The following is a 23,831-nucleotide window of genomic DNA, read 5'->3' as shown; positions in this document are numbered from 1 at the left end:
TGGAGAAAGGTGTCTGCATCATTTCTGAGCAAAAGTATGGATACTAACCTTTAATATGTAGGAACATCCCACTTCTATAGCCTCAGAGGGCTTGGAGAGCTCTGGGGTTTCAACATTCTTGTTGAAAACTTATTTCCATCCATGCTCTGGATCCCATTCTTTTCAAACAAGTCCTTGACCCTGGCAAAAATTTAACCTTTTATGGGGTGTCAGCTACTTTCAAAATTGTTGATTGACACTTCCAGCTTTGTGTTAATTTTTTTCCTAGAGTGATAGGGGTTAACAATGAGCACTCAATTCAATTTTCATTGTGACTGCTATTTCTCCACCATGTCTCAAATATTTGATACATGGTACCAGCTATGCATTTGCTTCAACCACTATAGGCATCCTTGTTTACTACTGCTGAGAATTTTAGCAACTGCACAGCCATCTTGTGCCCCTTGTCAGCCAGCAGCAAATAGTTCAGCTCTAAAATATCATGCCAGTGTCTGCTTTCTTGGGCCACTCCTAGCATAAGGTTGTCCAGGTTGGGTTCTCAAAGATGTAGATTCTGAGACAGGGATTAATGTTGAGGAGGTTTACCAGGGTGTTCTCTTGATATCAAGGGAAAGGAAGGGACATGAACAAAGCAGGGTTGACATAAGGAGAAGTGGGAAGGTGATGGAGGCTCAGTGGAGGTCTCGGCCAACCTTACAGGGGTATTTGACACTGGAGTGACCCTTCTGAGTTCTGTGGAGCTTTTCTTCACCGATCACTTATTGAACATAGTCCATGTGAAGGAAGTGACTCTCTTCAACTAAAGCAACCCTGAAAGCTGAAAGTTGAAGGTTTTCTGTGGGCAGCAGTTCCAGTATCTAGAGAACACCTTTATTCCTGAAGGAGGATCTTGAGTCTTCAACTACATAATTACATTAAGTAAATTATGACTATGACACAATGAAGACAGTTCAGCTTTTAAACCAAAAAATTTCACCTATTTACTTACTATCATTCTGAAGTCTTCTAATTTAAGAGAACTCTTTGTGGCTATATATTTTCCTGTGTTGATTCCCTCTACATACATAAATATCAACTTCAATTAGTTTTTTTTTTTTTAATGTCCCTTTTTCTAGTCAGAGAGATTGTGTAGAAGATGCCATGAGTTATCCTTAAAAAAAAAAAGTCACTCAGCCAACAAATACCAAAGACTCCATTTTGTTAAGTTGCTGTTGACAGGATGATAGATACCACAGTGTTTATTTGTCCAACTCTCTAACCATTAGTCTACTTTCTACAAAAAGGTAGTATATCAAAAGATAATGAATACACTGCAGATATTCTATTACTATTTTTCCTCTACTACTTCATTTGCATACCTAAAGTTTTACAATTTTTCATATTTAAGGGGAAAACAACTACAGTAAATGGACCATGTTAAATAGATTGAATTAGCCTTTCCAAAGGTCTCTATCAAAGCTGAGATTAAACTACTTTTAGATTATATTTATCTAAAAATTTATTTTATCTTCTATTAGAGTTAATTTCCAGGGGATTGAAGCTCTGCACTAATCACCACCTCTCATATGCTTTCAAAGCTCTTATTTTGAATCTGAGTATCATGTCCATGACCTATTTCTGATCCCCCTGCAAATTTGATTTTTCTAAAATTAGATTTCACATTACTGTTAATACCTGAAGATTTCAAAACTTTTACATTAGATTTGGAAATCACTCTTGGTTCTCAATAACATTTTTCAGAGAGAGAGAGAGAGAGAGAGAAAAGTATTGCACTTCTCTTTCACTTCAACATCTGTGATTATCTTTCTCTAAGTTCATTTTCTTGGCAATGGGAAAATTTTCTTCTCCTCAATTGGAGAGTAACCAATAGTCAGTAACTATCAAAACACAGCAGAGAAAGTATTTTTCCTATCTTCCAGTTCCTTAAAAAATTGATGTGCCTTTAGAAATTACTCTAGAGATGTTTATAGAAAATTGTTAGTTTGGGGAAAAATATGCCAGATGCACATGTTGGTTGCACAGTAGGGAATGGGTGGTAGGTTTGCATTCCATAGTTTTACTGCACTGTGGGAAAACCATTGTTCTAATCCAAAAATGTGCTTCCCAAGAGCCCCAAATCTGTCACAAGGATTGATTGTGTGGAAGCTGCAAAAGACAATTCAGCACAATTTTCTGGGGGATAAAACATTTTTACAAGATTCATTGGAAGGCCCAGTCTCAAGTAAATAATGCAAAGGCCCTTACATGCCAAGCTCTGCCATCACACAGCTTCCTCTGGTAAAACATTTGGTTTATCATGGACCCATTTTGACTCCTTGAAAGAGAATTATCTTCCTGGAAATATTACTTTTTATAGCATAAATAGAGATATGATATAGATTTAACCTGTGATTAAATATCAAGTAAAAAAATAATTGAGGTGTTGTTTCATAACATTAACATGTTAAAAAAAAAAAAAAAACAACCCTGAAGGTAAAATGTGGTTTCTTGATGTTATGGATTGAATTGTGTTGTCCTAAAATTAATATATTGACATCTGAATCCCTAGCACCTCAGAACACAACTATATTTGGAGTCTTTAAAGCAGTAACTAAAATAAAAAGAGGTCACAAGGTGAGCCCTAATCCAATATGACCGGTGTCCTCATAAGAGGAAGAACTTTGGACTCAGACACATACAGAAGGAATGTGCATGTGCAGAGAGAAGCTGACCATCAAAAAGTGAAGTAGAGGGGAGCCTGGGTGGCTCAGTGGGTTAAAGCCTCTACCTTCAGCTCGGGTCATGGTCCCAGGGTCCTGGGACTGAGCCCCACATCGGGCTCCCTGCTCGGCAGGGAGCCTGCTTCCTCCTCTCTCTCTCTCTGCCTGCCTCTCTGCCTACTTGTAATCTGTCTGTCAAACAAATAAAAAAAATATATATTAAAAAAAAAAGTGAAGTAGATAGGCTTCAGAAGAAACTGACTCGCCAACTTAATCTTGGACATCTAGCCTCCAGTACTGTGAGAAAACAACTTTATTAAACTTTTGTTTAATCCACTCAGTTCAAGGCATTTGGTATGGCAGCTCTAAAAAACTAGTAACGTGAGTCTTAGATCTATTTGTTGAGAACATGCTAGCAAGAATTCGTTATACTTTCTAAGGAGAAATAGTTTGCAACACTATATTGTTTTCATACTTAATAGAAACTCAGTGGTTTGTGTTTATATTAGAGAATAGGGAATAAGACCTGTTTTCACGTATGTACGCTCCAAATGAATGAGAAGCCACTCATTTATATTCACATCATATTTTCCTCGCAAAACCATCAAATATATTTGCAAGAAGGCAAACTACAGAAAATTCAGAAGATAAATTTTCCTGACTATTGTTGTAATGGAAAAACTCAATATCCATCAAACACAACAAAAACCTGAAAAATGTAGTAATAATATAATTCGTAGATTTATTGATTACATATGGTAAGCAGTAAAAATGCAATTTGCCTACTTTATTTAAGTAACTTCCAAAATCTTTGTCATTTAATTTCCGAGTATGGACATTATTTTGAAGAAAAATTGATATTTTTCATTAAATGTTAATAGATATATTCCATGATACTTTAATATGTTATTATTTTAAAAACATAATAATCATCATATCTTTAAAAATACAGAGCAAATGAGATGCCTGGGTGGCTCAGTCAGTTAAGCCTCTGCCTTTGGCTCAGGCCAAGATCTTGGGAGTCCTGGGATGGAACCCAAGGGTAGTTCCCTGCTCAGTGGGCAGTCTCCTTCTTCCTCTGATGCACCTCCCTCTTGTGCTCTCTCTCACTTACTCCCTCTCTCTCAAATAAAAATCTTTTAAAAAATACAGAGCAAAGTGTTATACCTAACTAATGAATCATTGAACACTACATCAAAAACTAATGATGTACTATATAGAGGCTAACTGAACATAATTAAAAAAAGAAAATTTTATATTTTCTAATAATACCGTGGCTTTGATTTAGTATTTTATTTTTTCCAAGTGTGTGTGTGTGTATGTGTGTGTGTTAAATACATGTCCCTGAAAAGACAGTTCCTAAATTATGGAAAACATATATACTTAAGATGTCAATATATTTGGAAAAAAGTTACAGAAGTATTTTGGTTGCGCCCCAGGTAATTTCATTTTATTTCAACAGAAATTGTAGAGAAGGTATAAGAATTGTGATAAATATCAGCAGTACAGAATCTTGCCTGTGTTGTTATCCAGCATGGTGAAAAACAGAGCAATATCCTTAAGTGTCATTTGACAGGAAAACAGAGCCATATTGTTTCATCTTTTCATTCCATTCAGAATAAAAGTAGATTCAAACCGATTATGGAAAACATTGTATAGCTTAATAAGGAAAATCCTGTTGTGACAGACATGAAATTTCTGAACTCAAGTTTACAACAAGTTCAACAAAATGTTATCAAATCTCATCTTATTTCGTGACATCCAGGTTTCTCGGTACCTAAGTGTGGACTACGAGTGGCCCTCTAGAGATGTTTTACTCAGTGTCGCTGTAGCACCTGTTCCTTTTAATTTGCTCTTCCACAGTGAGTTGTTCAGGCTGGACCTCCACTCTGGGAAATGAAGGCTTAGCTGCACATTCACTGCTCAGAGCACCAAAACTTGGATTCCCATTAACAGGGGCTGTTCCTATGGTTTCATCGTGCCAGTGTTTGACATCCTTCCCCAGTTCTCTTAGATACAAACATGGCATATTTTTCATGTGGTCTACAGAATCTATGAAGTCATGTTCGAAAATATTCTCATCCTTTTTGGAAAAAGCAGTGATTTTCATGGTATTAGAAAAGAAGAAGTGTAGATTTTTGTTATTTGCATGGTTTCTTTTGATGTTTAAGATATTTTTATCAGAAGAGGTTACAGAACTTTCTTCCTTTACTATTAACCCGCCACTGAGGCCGGGTTTGGGAGCAGACTGCACAGGACTGCCCACAGTAGCTCTGTCAGCCTGTTTTCCAAGAGCCATCCTGAGTACGTTCCTCGAGTATGCCTTTTCAGATTCAAATATGCCAAGTAACTCTGAGATTCTAGATGCATTTTCTAAATTTTCAATTTGATATTCATTTGCAGTGTAGTTTGCTTCTCTTGACAGTGGTAATAGATTAGGAAATTCTAAAATAGATGTCTTCTGCCTGCAATTATTCAGACATGAGACGTCCACATAATTGTTATTATTATTCTTATTCAAATTCTCCTTACGACTTTCTGGCACCACCTCACCATCAGTGTTAGTAACCTGTAAAACTTCTGCACCATCAGGTTCATTAGTTTTCTCATTTTTCTCCTTCTCAGCACTCTGCACAATCACATTACTGTTGTCATTAAGATCCATTTCACTTTTCCTTTTATTCTTTGTATCTTCAGCCTCATTCAGCTTATCTTGCACATTCTTATTTCCTTCCTTCTTCTCATCTTTTCTTGCTTCGTACATTTCCTTTTCTTTGATTCCTACAACATCCTCCTTCTGACATGTATGGATGGACTGCAGACACGGTTGCAAGAAAGAAATGTTATCTTGAGCTGGTCCTTTATTTTCCAGAGTTTTAATGTGTTCTACCAGTGATTCACTTTTGAATTCAGCAGACGTAGCAACTGTCATTTCCGGCGGCCACTTAGGTTTACTCATTTTGAGCTCTTCCTCAAGGGGGCAGGTTTTCTTAGGCATCTCCTTGGAAGGGGGCCAAATGATTTTTAATTTTCCCCTCTCCCTGAATTTTCTCAAATCATCTCTTTGCCCTTTCCTGAGACCATCGTCTAAATGTTTATGAGGATCCCCAAGTATGGCAGCGTTTTCTGCACTACTTTTACACGTATTTGTTTTTTCATTAGGAGTAAAGTCCACTGAGCTGCTTTGATTTTTGCAATTCCATCGATCTTTATGTTGTTTGTGTCCAAAACCTTCATCATAATTTCCTTTAGATTTGAAAAGTTGGTTAAAGTGAGGTTTACAATATATTTGTCCATGAAGTGATGCATAATTTCCCAAACTGCCAAAAAGAAAAAAAAAAAAAGTTTAACATTCCATATATACACTGCAAATTCATAGGGAATTAGGTAATTAATTATTTCAAGAATGAGTCAGAGATTCAGTGCAGTTAACTTACTGGCAATAGGAATGTGCTTATTAATTGAACATCCTTGTTAGATAACAGTTACTGCTAATACCCCACATGATGCATGTCTTATAGTATTTAGAATTTCATGCTAGATGTCAAGTATTAGTATAATAGGTATTATAGTGTAATGTATGTGTGGTTATAGATGGTAAAAAATAATAGGACTAAATCTCTGCTAACCCAGTGATTTATGTGAGGGGCCGCAATTTTCAATAAATACTGAATAGCACACACACACAAATCAACCATTTAAATTTCCTTGTTAACATGATTTTGAATGAATTCGAAAGCTTGCCCATGCAATTGTTTATTTGGCCTCTTTTGGGGAGATTAACAAATAGAGTGCCAGTTAAAATTAAAGTCAGTTTAGTCAAAGGCATCATTTTTAATATCTCGGAATCTCACATACAATCAGATAGACCAATTAGACAGTAAAACTTAAACCCATGGATAAAATTTATAAACAAATTAAATGACAAGGTACCCCTTCCAACCCCAAGACACAAGGAGGAAAGAATAAACTAACAGCTATAGTGGCATCTGTGTGAGTGATAGCAGAGAGAGTAAGGAAGTTGTATGAAAGACCAGAAAATATGAGACCACAAAATAGCCAGCCAGTGTTTCCTGAAAAATATCATACACCAATCAGAGAATAGTAGCTGAACAAGGAGGGATTTTACCTTCTCCATTAGCCAGTGAGTGCAAGGGCCCTGTGGTAGGAAAATCTGATGAGGATAGAGAAATCAAACTCTCAAAGCTGACAAATTGAGATTCTCCTTTTAGGACAAGACTTTACACTGACAAAAAAAAAAAAAATGTGGAAGTGGAATCAAAATGTAATTGGATAATGATGACAGCAAAGAAAGACAAGGTCCTGACTAACATGGGGGAGAGGAATCAAGGCAGGAAAACCCAGAAATCAAAACATTATATTTTTTGGACAGTTTATGAAAACTGGAAGAGGTAGTTCTATGAAGTTTGGGAAAACCATCCTGAATTTTGCCTCTTTCTAAGATTTGAGAAAACAAATGCAATAAAAAAGTAAGTAACAGGAGAGTGTTGAAGCCAAATATTATATAATGTTATTGTAAGAAAAAACAGAGTAAGGAACATTCATTAATATCCCCACAGACAATGAAAACATGTTAGAGAAACATGTTTTCAATATCAAAATTTTAAAAAATGGACTAAGAGACCTTAACACATGATAGAGACTTGAAAGAACAACATGAATTATAATTAGAAAACATCATAAATGTGGTGCTAGAAATAAGGGGAAAAAAGAAGTAAAAGAGAGAAAGTCAGTAATAAAAACTAATCTGAAAGAAATAAAAGAGTAAATAAAGACAAAAGAACGTATTTTAAGAAGAACTAGGGGAATAAAAAGATGAAAATTTACAATCAGAGAAAAGGAGAAGGATTTGAGAGAAAGATAAATATTAAAGATAGGCACAAAATAACCATGTAGGGATAAGAGGAGTTCCTGAAGTAGAAAATAAAACAATGAAATAGGTTTAATATTAAAAAGCTATAATTTAAGGAAACTTTCCTGATATAAAGTGGTCTGAAACTGCATACTGATAGAGCACACTTGGCAACTAATCTTGTTGACCCACAATGACCAACATCAAGAACTATTCTAGTCAAATTAGTGGACTTTATTTTCATTTTTTATTTTTTGGACTTTAAATAAAAAGAAAAAAGTTCCTTTGTATTTATCTAAAAAGAAAAAAAGAGAGTATATGATTTATAAGGGAAAGAAAATTAGATTATCAGTCATTTGCAACATTTTATGCCAAAAAAATGGAATAATGTATTTAAGATATTCAGTGAAAGTAAGTATAAGTCAAAGATTTTATTTTCAGCAAAACAGGCTTCCCATTATCAAGATCACAGGACAGACTTTTCTGAGGGAGATACTAGAAATAAGCTTGCATAGCCAGACGGGCTACAGAAACATCTTCATATAGATTGGTGGCAAACATTGTCTATATTGTCATCTATAAACTGATGAGATGAGGACTATGAGGGAGATGGTGTGACACATGATGGCTGTGTCATATGACACCAAAGACAGAGCACACTTTAAAAAAAAAAAATGGGGTGTGGATGAGTGGGGAGCAAATGTCATTTTTTAAAGTTTTCATAATTAAATTAGGGATGCTGATAGTTTTGCTATTCCAAAATTCTTATTCAAACAAATATGGGATATTCTAATTCTGTCATCTCCTTTGTCTTTGAGGACCAGAAGTCCTGAAGTGAAAGCGAGGAGACAGACGTGGAATAGAGAAGAGGCTAAAACAAAAGCAATTTAGTTTTGAATTCAATTTGGAAATATTCCTACCAATTCATGATGTATTTTTTCTTTATATATAAATATTTGATAGCTCTTAACACTAAGACAGCTTTAAAATGGTGACCAACCCAGGTGAAAAGAGCATGGAGATTATAGTCTTCAAATGCTATTTCTCATGTGAAGAAACCAGGGCTTTGGGAAATGACTGATTCCAGGTTCAGGGGAAGTAAATGTACCAAATGAACATGTAACATCTGGTCCTATCAGGTAGTGAGGAAACTATCAAAGATTACTTAGTCTTGCCAAAAAGACCAGGAAACAACATGAAGAGGCCAAGGATAGAATAATTTGAGCTTCAGTAGTAATAACTGCATCCAGTTGGAGCCAATCAAATATATGCAAATCTATGAGGTTATAAAGATACTACAAATATTTTTTAAATTGGTTACCTCTAGAGGATGATAAGGAACTGTTTCATTACATTGTTAAATAAATAACTGATACATTAGCAAACCAGGTAAATAAAGGGAAGAAGTTATGCATTTCTTCTGCCTTTCCTCTACCAAGGATACCACTAAGTAACCAAATAGTAGATGAGGAGAAGCATCTTCTGTAAAAGTACTCCAACTAATAATGAAAAAGGAAGACTAAAGTGAGAATATCAACATTTTGCAAATATCAATTAATGGATATGTGTTAAGCTTTGATATTTGCTATGATCACAAAATGAGGAACAGACAGACACTGTGCTTACTCTCTTCTTGCCAACACTCCCTGTGTTCTTGCAAAAGGTATCAAATCTTTACACTAGAATCTAGATTCAGCTGACAGGTTCTCAGAGATGCAAGAGAGAAAGGAGTATGTGAATGGCATGGCTAGTGTGCAACCAGCAAATCCAGACTAGAAAATTCTACAGGTCAGTTATCTTGGGCTCTTCACAAATAAATGGTAAGGAATGAAAGAAATGGACAGGAACCTTTTAAAAGACTTAAAAGAAATGTCAAATTTAAAAAACTGAGCAAAACTATAGTATCTACAAGAGCATATTTGGATTTAAAAAACTATAAAAATGTAAGGAAGCAATGATGAAAAAGAACACTGTTCACTCACAGAGAGGTGGTGTTTGGGTGGGGCACATAGAAGGAGCTTCTGAAACTACTAGCAATGTTTATTTCTTGAACTTGGTACAGGTTACAAAATGTTCAATTTCTAATCATTCATTAAACCATACATTTGCTTTGTTTTTCTGTATTTGTGGCTTTTTGGACAATGATTTTTTTAAAATATCAGTCATAAAATACTTTCGAGTCCCTACTGAAAGTCAGCCTTTACTAGGTGTTGACAGTCAAACATGAACACATTTCCTACAGCTGGATAACAATTACATTAGATTGTGTTAAGAATGGGCACGCCGGGGGGTGCTCTGGGAGCACATAGGAGGGACTCCTGATCCCTATGTGGGGCTCAAAGCAGCCTTCTTCAAAGACATGAACTCTCAGTTGAGGTCAGAAGAATGAGTACATATTAGCCTGATGGAGAGCTGGAGAAGAGACACAAGAAAATTCCTACAAGGAGTGGAAATGATACGTGGGACCAGCTAAATATGAGAGAGAAAGATAATGATTTTAAGGAACTGAAAGAAATGAAGTCTTCATGAAAAATAACACACAATGGGAGGAAGAGGTGTTGGGAAAGGAGCTGGGACAAGATTCTCTATTGCCTGTTAATTCGTAGTAAGATGCTAATTTGACTTTGATAGAGAAAACCATTATGTTTTAAACACAGAAGTGATCTCAGATTTGCATCTTAGAAAGATCATTTTCACTACAGCATGGAGCATGGCATTGGGACAAGTTCTTGTCTGTGGTGATGGAGGTAAGAGATAGTGGAGGCAGGGAGACTAACTTGTTAGGAAGACTGTTGCATGAGTACAGGTGAGAGATGACATTTGGAGGATACCTGGTCTGTGGGGATGGAGAAAAGTACATTTATGGGACCTCAATTATAGTACTTGGTCATTGCTTGGACATGGGGCATGAAGAAGAGGAAGGAGTCAAAGGTAACTTCATGTTTCTGTCATTGAGTTAATGTTAATGTCATTTATTGAGAGAGTATCATATAAATCATAGGTCAAGGTAAGAATTTTGGTAGAGAGAAGATAATGGGGCATGTTGAATTTGGTATTCTTATGAGAAATGTAGTTGGAGATAAATATTAGTAATTAAGAGATAAGCATCTGATAGATGACAGTACTGGGCTACCTGTACAGATTTCAGAGTTAATCCACATGGATGATGATTAAAGTAATGGGAGGGGATGGAATAACCCATATTTTGATAAAGAATATTGACAGTGAGAAGAATAAATGGTCATAACAGAATTCTAAGAAACTCTGTTATGGTATTTCAATAATGGACAGAGAAAGAGTCACCCACATAGGAGTCTGAGAAGGAACACCCAGGAGATAGGAAGAAACCATATACTCTGGTGTGATGGAAACCAAGAAAAAACATGTTTCAGTAAGGAGTGTTTGACATTGTCAGTTAAAGCCAGGAAAGATATAGCCTGATACACATTAGATTTAGCAAAATAATGACAATTTCAGCATCTCAGGTTCTAGCCACACCAAATGCCACATTCACTAAAATTCATTTGTACCTGTGTTGATATGGTGCTTCTGTGGCACCAGAGTGTTGGGGGGCAGTGTATCTAACCTGACATTGACAATACTCTTAATTATTATTATTAGTTTTTACTTAGATGGAATACTCAGACCGAGGTAAACTCCAGCCCACCACCTGATTGTGTATACGCAGTTTAATGGGAATACAGTTGGGCCCATTAGTTTACAGCCACACTTGTTTGTTTAGTTATCTGTGGAAGTTGTGTAGTAACAGAACTAGTATGGCCTATAAAGTAAAAAATATTTACTGCCTGGCCCTTTACAGAAAAAGCTTGCTGACTCCTGATCTAAAATCTAGTTTTTAGGGGTGCCTGGCTGGCTCCGTCTATAGAGCATGCTAATTCTTGATCTCAGGGTCTTGAGGTCAAGTCCTACATTGGGCTTACTTAAAGTAAGGTCAAAAGTAGAATCTAAACTTTAGACTAAACTAGTAACTTAAAAATCCTGATCTGCATAGCATTTCTTGATTTTTCTTATCTATGCGATCTCCAGGTTTGGACAAAAGGGACCCTTCTGGATTTGATCAGGAAAGCAAAATTTCAATAGGAAAAAAATCATGGCTATTCTGAAAACACATAACAGAACCTGGCCACATTCCCCTTTATAGTTGTTTTAATGGATGATAACAAGATCTAGACACATTTGTATCTTCTCGAGACATGTGTACATTGCAGACTCCTCCAAGATTTGTGCCCCAGACTACACAACATTTTACCTCAGCTGACTCTTGCAGTGGTGGCATCGGAAGCAGGACTTATGGAAACTCTGCTTGTCTGCTACTAGGCACTCCATTGGATAAACAGTCTTTTGACAGAGTATACATATTTCCTTGTCTTGGAGTAGCAGCTTCTAAAAATAAAAATTTACCAAAGTTTACATGATATTATCTTCACTCACACTGTAAAACCAAAACAAAACCACAGCACATCGACCGGTCATGCAGTTATAGTCAAACCTCAAGACGGTTGTCTTCTTCTCGGGACATAGGCCAACTACCAGATTTGGGGTTTCAGCACAATCAACAACCAAAGTTTCCATTTTTTAAGGCATTCTGGAGAGATTTTTCTACAGTACCTACACATCTTTTAAAGCTGAGGATATTGTATTTATTTAAATATTTCCTTGATGACTTCGTGTTGGCTCTGTGACATCATTTCTGAACTTAAAATACATGAAACTCATGAATACACTGAGATGCTCAAGGCCATTTCCCCTCAGTCTAAATGGCTTTCCATTTTAGGGCACTTTGGATTCTCATGTTTGCCTTTTACACTTTTCCTACTTCTTCCCTTGCTCTGCGGCCCCAGGCTGCTGCACTCAGGTGAAAACTGGCTCCTGGGAATCACAGTGGTTCTATCTACAACCAGGTTTAGACAGTGGTTCCAAACGGACACAGAACTTTTACTTGAGTATTGTTTTGATCCTCACCACAATCCCATGAAACGAATGAACAAGCTTTCATATTAGTTATATATAAAAGCATATATGCTCAGGGTTCTTTTTATAAATAAGAATGTCCTTTAGGGCTTTGATGCTTGATTTGAGCTACTAAGTGATCTCCTTTGTTTATTTGGTTCCAGTAGGACACATATTTCTATATTTAACACCGGGTGTTTTTGTTTTTATATGCTTTTAGTCATCTTAACAGAAACTGAGCATTTGAAATTAATTAGACAGCTTTGCTTGATTATGCCAGAAGCAAACACACTGAGAAATCATATTAATCTGATAAACTAGACACATATGTTGCAAATATGATAGAGGCAAGATTATTAGTTTCAGCAGTTTTTATTTTTAAGCTTGATACTTCTTTCAGTCTGTTTAGAAGAATGGACTACCCTAAAGGTGCACATTAATTATGTCAAATCCTTTTACTGTAAAGCCTCATTAAGTATAAAAAGTGGGGAAATATAAAGAAATAAACTGTTTTCTGATGTTAAAAAAATACTAAGTTCATGTGTTTTGAATCTCCCTCCTTCTAAATATATAGTCAATTTTTTTAATGTATTGTCCATATTCATCTGTGAATGAGGCCAACTGAGCTATCAATTGGAATTTAAGAAAGATGAAATGAAATTATTTATAGGAAAAAAACTAGCAGCCTTAGAGAATGCGAACTCCATCTGACTTAAAAACAATAATTAAATATACAAAAAGCCTAATTCCATACCTATACTTTTGTCAAAGATAGCAATCAATAAAAATCATTAAAGCACCTATGGAGGGTGTAAATTGTTTGTGGGATTATTACCAGGCTGTATTGAATTCAAACACAAACACCATTTAAGTCTGGTAGTTAAATTATGTCAATAGCAGGTCAATAGATATTATTAAATATTGTCTTAAGTGGATAAAACATTAACTTTTAATAAAAATATTAATGTACTATGGGTGTACCATTATTAAATATACAGTTAGATATAATTATTAATGTTATTACAATAACAATTATTATATCTGCTGCTTTATCCAGTCTTATTTAACTTGACAAGTCCAGCTCTCACTAATCTATATAATAGTGTTTGTTATTCTCACACAGTGCAGATGAATCCTGTATTAGGTGCTTTTGTAAAAAGAAAGCAGTTAAGAGCAAGCATTGTCAAGAGAAGGCTATCCGCAGCCAGGGAAAGCTGTTAGTTTTCAGTTATTTCCAAACACCCTTTGAACAGCAGATCACCCCAGCTATGGACCAGATGCCTTTAAATGGGTTAGTCTTCACACTCCACCAGCTGGTTTACCGCTTATGAATGCAGATTCCTCTTGGAAAGTGGTTCTCTTCTCAGTGGCAGAAGCATCTGAGGTTTCAAATCCCAGACTTTGAAAAACGCTTTCACTCTCCTGCCATGCCTTCTGAAAGTTCCTCCTAAGCTCTTTAGGTGAATCAGAAATATCTAAACTATGGCCAGCGATGACATCTTCGTAGGTCGGCGGGGCATGTTTGAAGTCAAAGCCGGATTTGCCAGCCTCTGAGCCATGTGATGAAGACACCGTGGTCATCGTTGACCCCACGACTCGATCCTCAAACGCATCCACCCCCGAGAAACATTCACTGACAGACCTCGTTTCAGAGCGGATGCTGGGATGCCTCACGGGAATGCCTTCTTGCAGCTCTCTAGCACGATTGCAAGAAAAACCTGTAAAACTTGAGTTTTCTACAGACGTCGATCCATATTCCTCCTTACAGAACGAGCGACTTTCTTGCTTAATGCTGTGGTCGGCCTCTCCGTTTGTATAAACTCTCCTGGTCGACTTCGCTTCGAACACGGGGCCAGCCTCGAACTCCCGGAACCACCTGTCTATTTCATTCTCACGGTCGCTCAGGAAACTGTCAGCCATGCCGACCGCGCGGCGGGCGGCGTCGTACCTCTGCGCGTGCTCGGCGCGCCGTGGCCCCTGCACCGTGCGGATGATTTCCACCGAGTCGAAGCTCTCCGCGTCCGGCAGCCGGCGTGGCGCCGAGTCCCCCGCGTCGTGGTGAACGTAGGTCGCCATCTTCTCGACTTGCCTAATTTCCTCTTGAGCTTCCCGGGAGCCTCGGAAGGAGCCGCCGTCGACATGGTTTACACTAATAGGGATGGTGATCGTCGGGGGAGAGTCCCTACCACGAGTTTCTATCTTAATTTGACGCCGAAGTGTTGCAGGAGACGTGATGATCTCAGACCTTTTCTCTACTAGGGGAACCGGGGTCCCTGATGGACACGGGGCGGCCCCTCTGGCTAGCTTGGCGGTGGTGTCCTTGAGTCTGAAGAGCTGCTCAGAGCGGCTCCTGGGTGGAGAAGGGGACGCCTTTGCTGGGCCAGCTCTGGATGCTTGTGGCCCAGGACTTCTCGGGGATGCTGCCGCAAAACCGTCTTTTTTCGGGGACTGAGAGAGCTCGTCCTTAGGAGAGGTTTCTGGCCGCCGGGCAGTCGACTCGATTGTTATAAAAGTTGGCGACGGTGGACGTGTTTTCAAGGACGGAGGAGGGACCTTGCTGTCCTCTAGTTTGATTTCCTGATGGGTTTTCACGTGATTGCGAGCAGCTGCTTCGTGCTGAGCTGCTACTTGGCGGTGCTCTGTCTTTTCCACGATTGTATTTTCTCGCCGTTCACTAACGTTCGACAGTTCAGATGACGTTTCATTAAGGCTAGTGGGTTTATTTCTCTGCTTTTCTGCTTTGGAGGACATCATGGCTGTTTGAATTATATTCTCACAGGACACAAGCATCTCCTCTGCTTGAGTTTTAATATGCGTTATTTCTTCTTTGATTTTTTCTATGTTGTTCTCCATAGCAATGCAAACACCATATTGTCTTTTTTCTTCACTTAATAGCCATCCTGGAATAATATTTAGCAGGGTCTGAAATGTTTTAAAGCCGTTTTTATCTGGCTCCACTTCAAACTGTTTTACCCTAGACAAAATCTGTTGTAGTTCTTCATGTTTTCTCAAGAATTCCAATATATTTATAGCACATGTTCCATCATCCTGCTGGGATTCTTTCACGGAGGAAAATAGAGATTTGTTCTGTGTAATCTCTTGCTTTGAATCTTTAGTATTAGAAAAGACTTGTTTCTGTTGTATGCCCTTGACTCCAAGACATTTTTCTTCCTGCAGATTATTATATGGCTGGGGCAATTTTTTATGTTCAGCTTGACTTCCAGAAGTCTGTATTTGCATTTGCTGAAAATTCTGCCTCTGTGAATCAAGATGTACATCAGTAACCTTTTGCTTGACTACCTTCTGTGATGATTTATTCAAATGTTCTTGTTTTCTTTCAACCATTAGTCTCTCTTCCTTTGGACCAATTGTTGATGGTTCCTGATTTGTTCTTTCACTTCCTGGAGGTTTCCCACTCTCAGATTCTCTAAATTCTCTTTGCTTCTCAGATTCTATATTGAGTTTACTTTCATGGCTTTTCTCTGTGGGTTCTGTAGGTAGTTTTATTGTTACTCTTCTCTCCTTCTTAGGTAATTGATAATATTTTTCAGCTACAGATTGCTTATTACTATAGTCAGTGCTTGCTTCAGTTTTCTCGGTTTTCTGGTACTGTTCTTTGCTAATGGTTTGAACATCAACGTCGGATTGCTTTCTGTGGCTTTCATAGATGTGGTCTGCTTCATTTGATTTGTGATCTGCAGTAGGAAGCTTGATAGTTTTAACTTTGAAACTTGGGGAAACAGGTTTTCTTTGGGGCAAATGCAAGTCCTCCAGATATTTCTGTTGTGTTTCTTGTGCACTATACTCCTGGTGCCTCTGTTTAATTTCACAAGCTGATATAGATTGTAACGTGTCCCATGAGCTCTGTAAAACTTCCTTTTTCATGGTAGCTTTTTCTTCTGAGGCTGCTAGAACATGTTGGAGCCCCTCGGTGGTGACCGTCCCTGCTCGTGTTGTGGAAAGCTGGTTGTCCATACATACTCCTAGGGCTTGAGAATGACTTTGGGAGTCTGGGTTAGGTTGAACCAAAGTGACCCCTGAATCCAGTCCAGGTAGGGGAGCCTCCTCATTTGTTTTTTGTAACAGTACTTCCTTTTGTAGCTCTGGCATGTTTTGACTGGGGCTTTCTCTTTTGACTGTGTTGTAGCAAGAACTCTCAAGTTTCTGTTTTTCAAGCTCTTCTTTTTGTTGTCTGTACTTTTCTTCAGCTATCATTAAAGGTGTCTTAAATTTTCTCATATACGGTTTTGGACTTTGTTGTCCTGAATATGCTGAGAATGAATGAGATTTTATAAGAGGTGCCGTTGTTTTTTCCTTGGGTAGTGAAGTGTCTGGAACTGTCTGTGAGAGAGACCTCCTAGAGTCCATAGATAATTGTTTTCTTTCTTCGAGACTTCTTCTAGACATGTTCTTCTTTATCTCTGTCTGTTCACAGCTAGTCGCCATTATTACTCTTTCCTGACCCTTTGAGGGAGTAATTTTACATTCCGTATCTGGCAGGGAAGTTTCCAACTCAACTTTTGGGGAACCGCGATTCTTTTTATCTTCTATCTGTTTGGGAAATTTGGGTTTAGGGAGTGTGGGAGGTGGCAAAAGTACTCCTGATTTTCCCGTTAAGACTTTAGCCTGAGAATGAGTTTGCCGAGAACTAGAGGCTTCTTGGGAATATTGTATGAATGTTCCCCTGTGCTTTTCTTGAACAGAGGAGGAAAGGAGATGCGCTGGTTTAAGAGATGGAGTTGGAGGAGGGGGAGGTGGTAGAAATGCTGATAGACATTCACTTTCAGATTTATCAACTTCTGGTGGTGGAGGAAGAGGGAGGCCTGGGAAACTTTCAAATTCAGCCTTTATCATCTCTGGGGCATTTTTTTCAGGCACCATCATTAAAGGAGGAGGAGGAGGAAGAGGAAATTCAATTTCAGATGATGCATTGGAAGGTGGAGGAGGAGGTGGAGATGGAGGTGGAAGAGAGCACTCCCTTTCTTTTCCATTATTTGCAGGGTTGCCGTTGATTGAATTAAAGGACATTTCCATTGTCATTTTTAAGTCTGTGGAAGTATTTGTCTTCATTAAAAAGTCCTGGCTCTTCAGATGAACATCAGCCTGCTTCTTGTCAGTTGCCTTAAATTTACTATGACTTTTGGGGGAGACTTTCACTTGTGTTACATCTGATATGTCTTGATCTGTAGGCAAAGTCGGTTGAGGGTTCATGGTCTTTTTCTTTATATATTTATTAGAACATTGTAGTTCTTGCTTTAACAAAGTTTGTGTCTGCAAGTCCTCTGAAGCTTCACAAGTTTCCCCGACTGTCATGTTGACCAGACCCTGGGTTGGGCTGGGCTTAAGGCTTTGTTTATCTGTTGGTATTTTAGTGTTTTTGGTATTTTTAGGACTCTTTACAGAGAAAGATTCAGTCCTCTGGTGGTCATTCCTCAGTTTGCAAGTTTGAGTCTGTTGCTTTTCCACTGTTTTGTTGACAGATTGTATAGAGTTAAAGACAGCATTCTTCTGTTCTGTCACAGTCTCTGACTTCTTAGTTTTTAGATTTTCCTTAGCTGACACCGTTGAAGTCGATTGTCTGCTCACATGTTCATCACTAAGATGCTGCTCTGTTGTGGTATCAGTCCAGATGCCTATTTTGTCCCCTGATTCCAGCACATTGTTAATAGCTTTGTGGTGTGAATTAGATAGTTTTCTAAGGCTTTTCTCAAGAGCATCATTGTTCTGTTCACGATCTATGACAATCTTTACAGTGCCTTTGGGGGCTTTTGGGAGAGTAACTTCAGTTCTTTCTTCTATTAAATTCCCATGATAAGATTTGCCTGTAGTTTGATTAGGAACGTCTGCTCTCCCTTGCCACCTGGCTGCTGGCTCAAATGGTCCTGGTCTTGGCTGAAGAACACTTCTTGTGTCCCTCTGGACAGCCACCTGATGAATCTTTGTTTTCTGCTCTTCTGAGGATCCTCCCATCACACCTTTCACATCTTCTTTTACTACAGCTCTTTTATCTACTTCTTTGAAAGCTCTCTCTGCTTCTTTCAGATTCCTTAATGATATTTCAAGGTCATCTCGGATAAGTTCCTTTTTCAGGATTTCTGTTCTTGTGTTCGCGGTCTTTTCAAGGCATTCAATCGCTTTTTCAACGTCACCAGGGATGGCATTGGGCTGTTTAGATTCTTTCCATTGGTGGTTTGATTCCTTAAGTGATTCGAGTGTGGCCAACATGTCGCCTTTTATAATTTCTTCAGTTTTAGCCACTGTTTTTTGATTTATGGCCTGGCTGAGGGAATTTAGAGTTGATTTCAAGTCACCTTTTATAATTTCTTCTTTGGGGGTCTTGCAACATGTTGTCTGAGGCTCTGTCATAAAAACCTTAACTGTATTATGCACATCTCCTGGGATGACGTCAGTTTCACGAACAGTCCGTTCAACATGAGACTGCCTTTTCTTTAGTAACAGTTTTGTACCCTCCACATCGCCACCAATTATTTCTTCCTCTCTTTCTTGTTTCCTAGCTGTCAGTGTTTCACTTGACTCCATCTGGAGTTGTTTAAGATAATCCAAAGCTCCAATTTCTATGCATGTTGTGAAAAACTGAACATTTCCCTTCTCAGAGGCATTGATTTTAGCCCTTTCAGATATTTTATTGTTTGATATGGAAGATAGCAAATTATGAATGGTACGTTTTACATCACCCCCTATTACTTCTTCACGCTCAACTGTGTCACCAGCATTTTCATGAAGAAGACAATAGATAGTCATATTAATATCTCCTCTTTCATCTTCCTGAATTAAAATGCCTTTCTTTACGGATCTTTCCTCGGAGAACAGGTTTTTTATTGCTTGTTGTACATCACCACTCACTATTTCTTCTTTTTCAGCATGAAATTCCGTTGATCTGTTTAATAATTGAGTTTTGGTCAAATTAACATTTCCCTTCTCTTCTTCACTAACCCAAATTTCCTTTTTTGTACAGTCTCTTTTGGAAAGCAGGTTCACCATTATATTTCTAAGATCAACCCTGATAATGTCTTCTTTCTGTATCTCGGGAGATGCTTGATTCATTAGCTTGTATTTTGCCATTCGAACATCCCCAACTTCATCAGCTTCAATGATGATTCCAGGAGCCGCAATAACTTTTTGAGAGTAGAGTTCTCCTAACGTTTCCTTAATGCTCTTGCCAATAATTTCTACCTTCTCTACCCTACTTTCATTAAATTCATGAAGGGGTGTAGTTTCAAAGAGCCATGTAGTTGTCTTGACATCAGAGGGAGGGATTTCCTCCTTGATGATTTTTGTGGTGTTTTCATCTGCTTCCTTAATAGAATCCAAAGTTTGATTTTCAAAAAGCCACACGGCCTGCTTAACATCACCTTTCTGTGTATCTTCCTGTGTGACCGTTTTGATATGTTCATATTCTGACCCTTCTCCTCTCAGCTCATCTATGGTGTGGGTTTCAAATAGCCAAGTAGATGTTTTAACATTGCCCTTTTGTATTTCGTTGACACTTACTGTTCTTATATAAGTATTCTTACCACAATTTTCAGACTCAAAAAATTGTTTACTTGTCTTTACATCCCCACCTTGAATATGCTCCACAGTGGACATAGTATCATGTGCTTCTTCTGAAATCTGATCCAGCGGCTGGGTTTCAAATTTGTATCTGACAGAACTAACATCTCCCTTCTGAATGTCTTCCTGTGTGACAGATTTAATAACATACACAGTCTTTGACTGATTAATTGAGTCTAGTGGTTTTGTTTCAAAAAGCCACCTAGTTCCTCGTACATCTCCATGAATTACTTCTTCCTTTTTAACAGTTGTCACTTCATGGTAATACCCTTCTCGGTCTTGAATTGCATAGAGTGGCTGGGTTTCAAAGAGCATTCTGTAGCTTTTTACGTCACCCTTCATTACTTCTTCAGTAATTGTTTTCTTGGTGCTGAGACAGTCAGATTCTTCTTTAATCTCATCTAAAGAAAAAGTCTCAAAAATAAAGCACCCCTTTCTTACATCCCCACCTTGTACATCTGTCACTGTCTTAACTAATTCATCACCTTCTTGGCTCTCTTTTATCATATCAATTGGTTGGTTTTCAAAAAGCCACCTGCAATTTAAAACGTTACCTTTCTGAATATCTTCAGTCTTTAGGGCTTTGATCTTTTTCAAAACTTCCTCTGAACTGGAACTTATAGAATCTAAAGATTGATTTTCAAATTTATGCCGCATGCTGGAGACATCCCCAGCTTGGATATCCATTTCCATGGCCTTGATTTCTTTTCCTTCTTCTCCTTGTATGCTGTCCAAATTTTCTGTCTCAAAAAGAAAACATGCTGTACGAACATCTCCACCTTGGATCTCTTCCTGTTTTACAGTTTGCAATTTGATTGTTGCTTCAGAGTCATCTTTTATGGTGTCAAGTGGCTTAGTTTCAAAGAGCCAGGTACAGGCTTTGACATCTCCCTTATGAATTTCTTCACTGCCAGTCATTAATGAAACTTTTTCATAAAGAGACTCCATTGGTTGGGTTTCAAAAAGCCACCTGCAAGTTTTGACATCCCCTTTAACGATATCTGTCGCTAGTTCAGTTTTACTTTCTCCTTCTTCCACATTACTAAAATACTTAATCGAATCAAGAGGTTGGGTTTCAAATAGCCATTTAGCAGATTTCACATTTCCGGTCTGTATTTCTTGAGCAGATATTCCTCTGATTATCTGGAATTTATGAATGCTTTCATCAAACTGGTCAATGGGCCTTGTTTCAAAAAGCCACCTACAACTTCTCACATCACCTCTTAGGATTTCTTCTTGTTGGACTGTCTTGACTTGATGATATTTACCAAGGTGGTCTTGAATGGCATATAGTGGTGTTGTTTCAAAGAGTGATTTGTTTAACTCTACAGCACCTCTGGTGACTCCTTCCACCTCTATTTTATGTGATGCATCAAATTTAATTAAATTGTTTGATTCAAAGATATGTGTGTAATTCTTTACATCTCCTCTGTCAACTTCTTCAAGTTTCACTGTTCGTATGTACTCTTTTTTATTTTCTCTAATGTCTTCCAGAGGTTGGGTTTCGAAAATCCATTTTTGGTGCCTAACATCCCCCTTTTCTTCTTCAGAGGCAGTAATTTTTTGAAGTTTTCCTACATCAGGGCTATCTTTTAAAGCCTCTATTGGAAGGGTTTCAAACAGATGCTTAGTAGTTTGGACATCACCTCCTATTATCTCTTCAGATCTTAGAGGACCTGCATCAGGAACTTCTTTTAGAATGTCTAATGGCTGAGTTTCAAACATCCAACACTTTCTGGAGACATCTGTACCTATTATTGTTTCCTTTTCAATGATGACCTCTTCTGACTCTTCTTTGATTTTCTCCAAAGGTTGAGTTTCAAATAACCACTTTGCCCTACTCACCCCACCTTTGACATTTTCTTCCATGGATATTCCTCGGACAACTTTAATTTCCGTGATATCCTTGTTAATTGTGTCCAAGGGCTGTGTTTCAAACATCCAACGTGCTGTTCTCACATCTCCCTTTTCAACATCTTCTCTATGAACAGTTTTAATTTCTAGCATTTGACCTAAACCATCTCTAATAACATATAACGGTTGAGTTTCAAAACATTTTATACTTCTCCTAACATTTCCCTTAATTTCTTTGAGCTCAGACCTGAGTTGTAATAAGTGAACTTCATCCACTGAATGAAGCTGTCCTAGCTGATCCAGATGTTGAGTTTCAAACATATATCTCACAGTCTTGACATCCCCACCACTTATGTCCTTTACAGCAGTTATCCCTGATTCTTCTTTTTGATGCATTTTATTCATTGAGTCTAACGGCGTTGTTTCAAACATCCACCGGGCTGTGTGGACATCTCCTCTGGCTAGCTCAGGAATTTTTTCAGCATTTTCTTCAGTGCCAGAAGAATGATCGCCCAGTGTATCTATGGGTTGGGTTTCAAACATCCACGTGGTATATTTCACATCACCACCAGCAATGATTTCTTGATCAGCAATGCCCTTGTTGATATTATTTTCATCTGGAGAGTCGTTATTGATGGAATCTAAAGGCTGGTTCTCAAAGATCCATCTCATGGACTGTACCTCCCCCTTCAGAATTTCATCCCACTCCAAGTGTTCTCTTTCTGAGTTCAGAGCTTTTTGAGAACTGTCATTCGTATTTTCAAAAACATACCGGACTTGTTGCACATCTGCTGAAACTGAGCTCCCTGGGTTCACTTGACTAGAGACGATTTCAGAAACCTCACTGATATAATGTTTTTCTAAGTTTTTTCTTAACTCAGGATGCATGTGTTTATATAAACGGTTTAATTCATACAAATTTCTTTGCTTAGAATATAATTCTTTGGGTACTGGTGGGATTCTAGGAGGGTTGGGGAATTCAGGGGACTGGGAAAATGCTGCCATATCTATTGGAGTTTGAAATATATCAGGTGGGGGAGGAGGAAATTCTTCTGTTTTTCCCATAGCAGTGGCATTAACTTGTACCAGAGTTGAGGAAGTGGCACTGTGGTCATTGTGTTTTGTGGTTGATGTTTCCTTCCTCTGGCAGGTCGACATGCAGGAAGTGGAAGAGGTATCCACAACTGATGATGCTTTTAAAGTCTCTTCATATTCATTTCCGATCTTTAAGGGAGAGAAAGTCAAATCTTATAAAAATGGGTGTAGTTGTGAAGACTTCCTAGGCATCACCCCTCACCTGTCCACGTGCTATGATACCTCCATTGGAAACAACAGGTGACAGACTCCTTTGAGAGACCTACTTAGGAGCAATATTTTGTATTTGTTACTATCTTTCCTATAATGCATTGTGCTTTCAGAGTTATATTCCCCATTCGAGACATCAACAGTTCAGTATTTTAACATTTACACATAATCTTGAGTATTCTTCCTCCTTTGCTTAATATGCTATGCTGAGTAATCTAGAGGGAAACAATAAAAGCCTTAAAGTACTTTTGAGGGTTGTTTTGTTTTCCTTGGAATTTTAAGCAAAGTATCTGACATTTAAAATTGACTTTATTATTTTATCTAATGCTAGTTATTAAACTTTAGAGTGCATATAATTTTTCCATTTTTCTCTAGTGAAGAAAGTTTTTAACTCTACTGCTTTTCTCATGTAGATTAATATCCTCCTTATGGAACAGAGGTGTACTGGCTCAGGATTTATTTCAAAAACCACATCAAACATTCAATAATTTGAAAATGCTAAGCATCTACATCTGGTTTTACACTTAACATATTTCTATGTAGAGAAATTGTCTTAC

At 37.9% G+C, this 23,831-nt stretch overlaps 1 protein-coding gene across 2 annotated transcripts in view; it reads right to left on the bottom strand.

Annotated features, from left to right (window-relative positions):
* Positions 1–4,083: 4,083 nt before the first annotated feature.
* The window catches only part of LOC111143516 (xin actin binding repeat containing 2), a 101,708-nt gene continuing 81,960 nt past the window's right edge, over positions 4,084–23,831 (bottom strand). Inside the window, exons 7-8 of one of the 2 annotated variants that reach the window (XM_022497339.1) lie at positions 11,843–11,976; positions 4,084–6,019 (exon numbers count right to left, since the gene is read on the bottom strand). In XM_022497339.1, coding sequence (XP_022353047.1) covers positions 4,513–6,019; positions 11,843–11,976 — 1,641 coding nt within the window. In that variant the 3' untranslated portion in view covers positions 4,084–4,512. Of the gene's footprint in view, positions 6,020–11,842; positions 11,977–13,865; positions 23,194–23,831 lie in introns of those variants that run through there. The other variant, XM_022497332.1, reaches the window with a different exon arrangement.

This window comes from Enhydra lutris, unplaced genomic scaffold, assembly GCF_002288905.1.
Source record: "Enhydra lutris kenyoni isolate GAN:26980312 unplaced genomic scaffold, ASM228890v2 scaffoldscaffold1, whole genome shotgun sequence".
Classification (NCBI taxonomy): Eukaryota; Metazoa; Chordata; class Mammalia; order Carnivora; family Mustelidae; genus Enhydra; species Enhydra lutris.
Note: the sequence above shows the minus strand (reverse complement) of the source record. Positions and strands in the feature narration are given on the sequence as shown.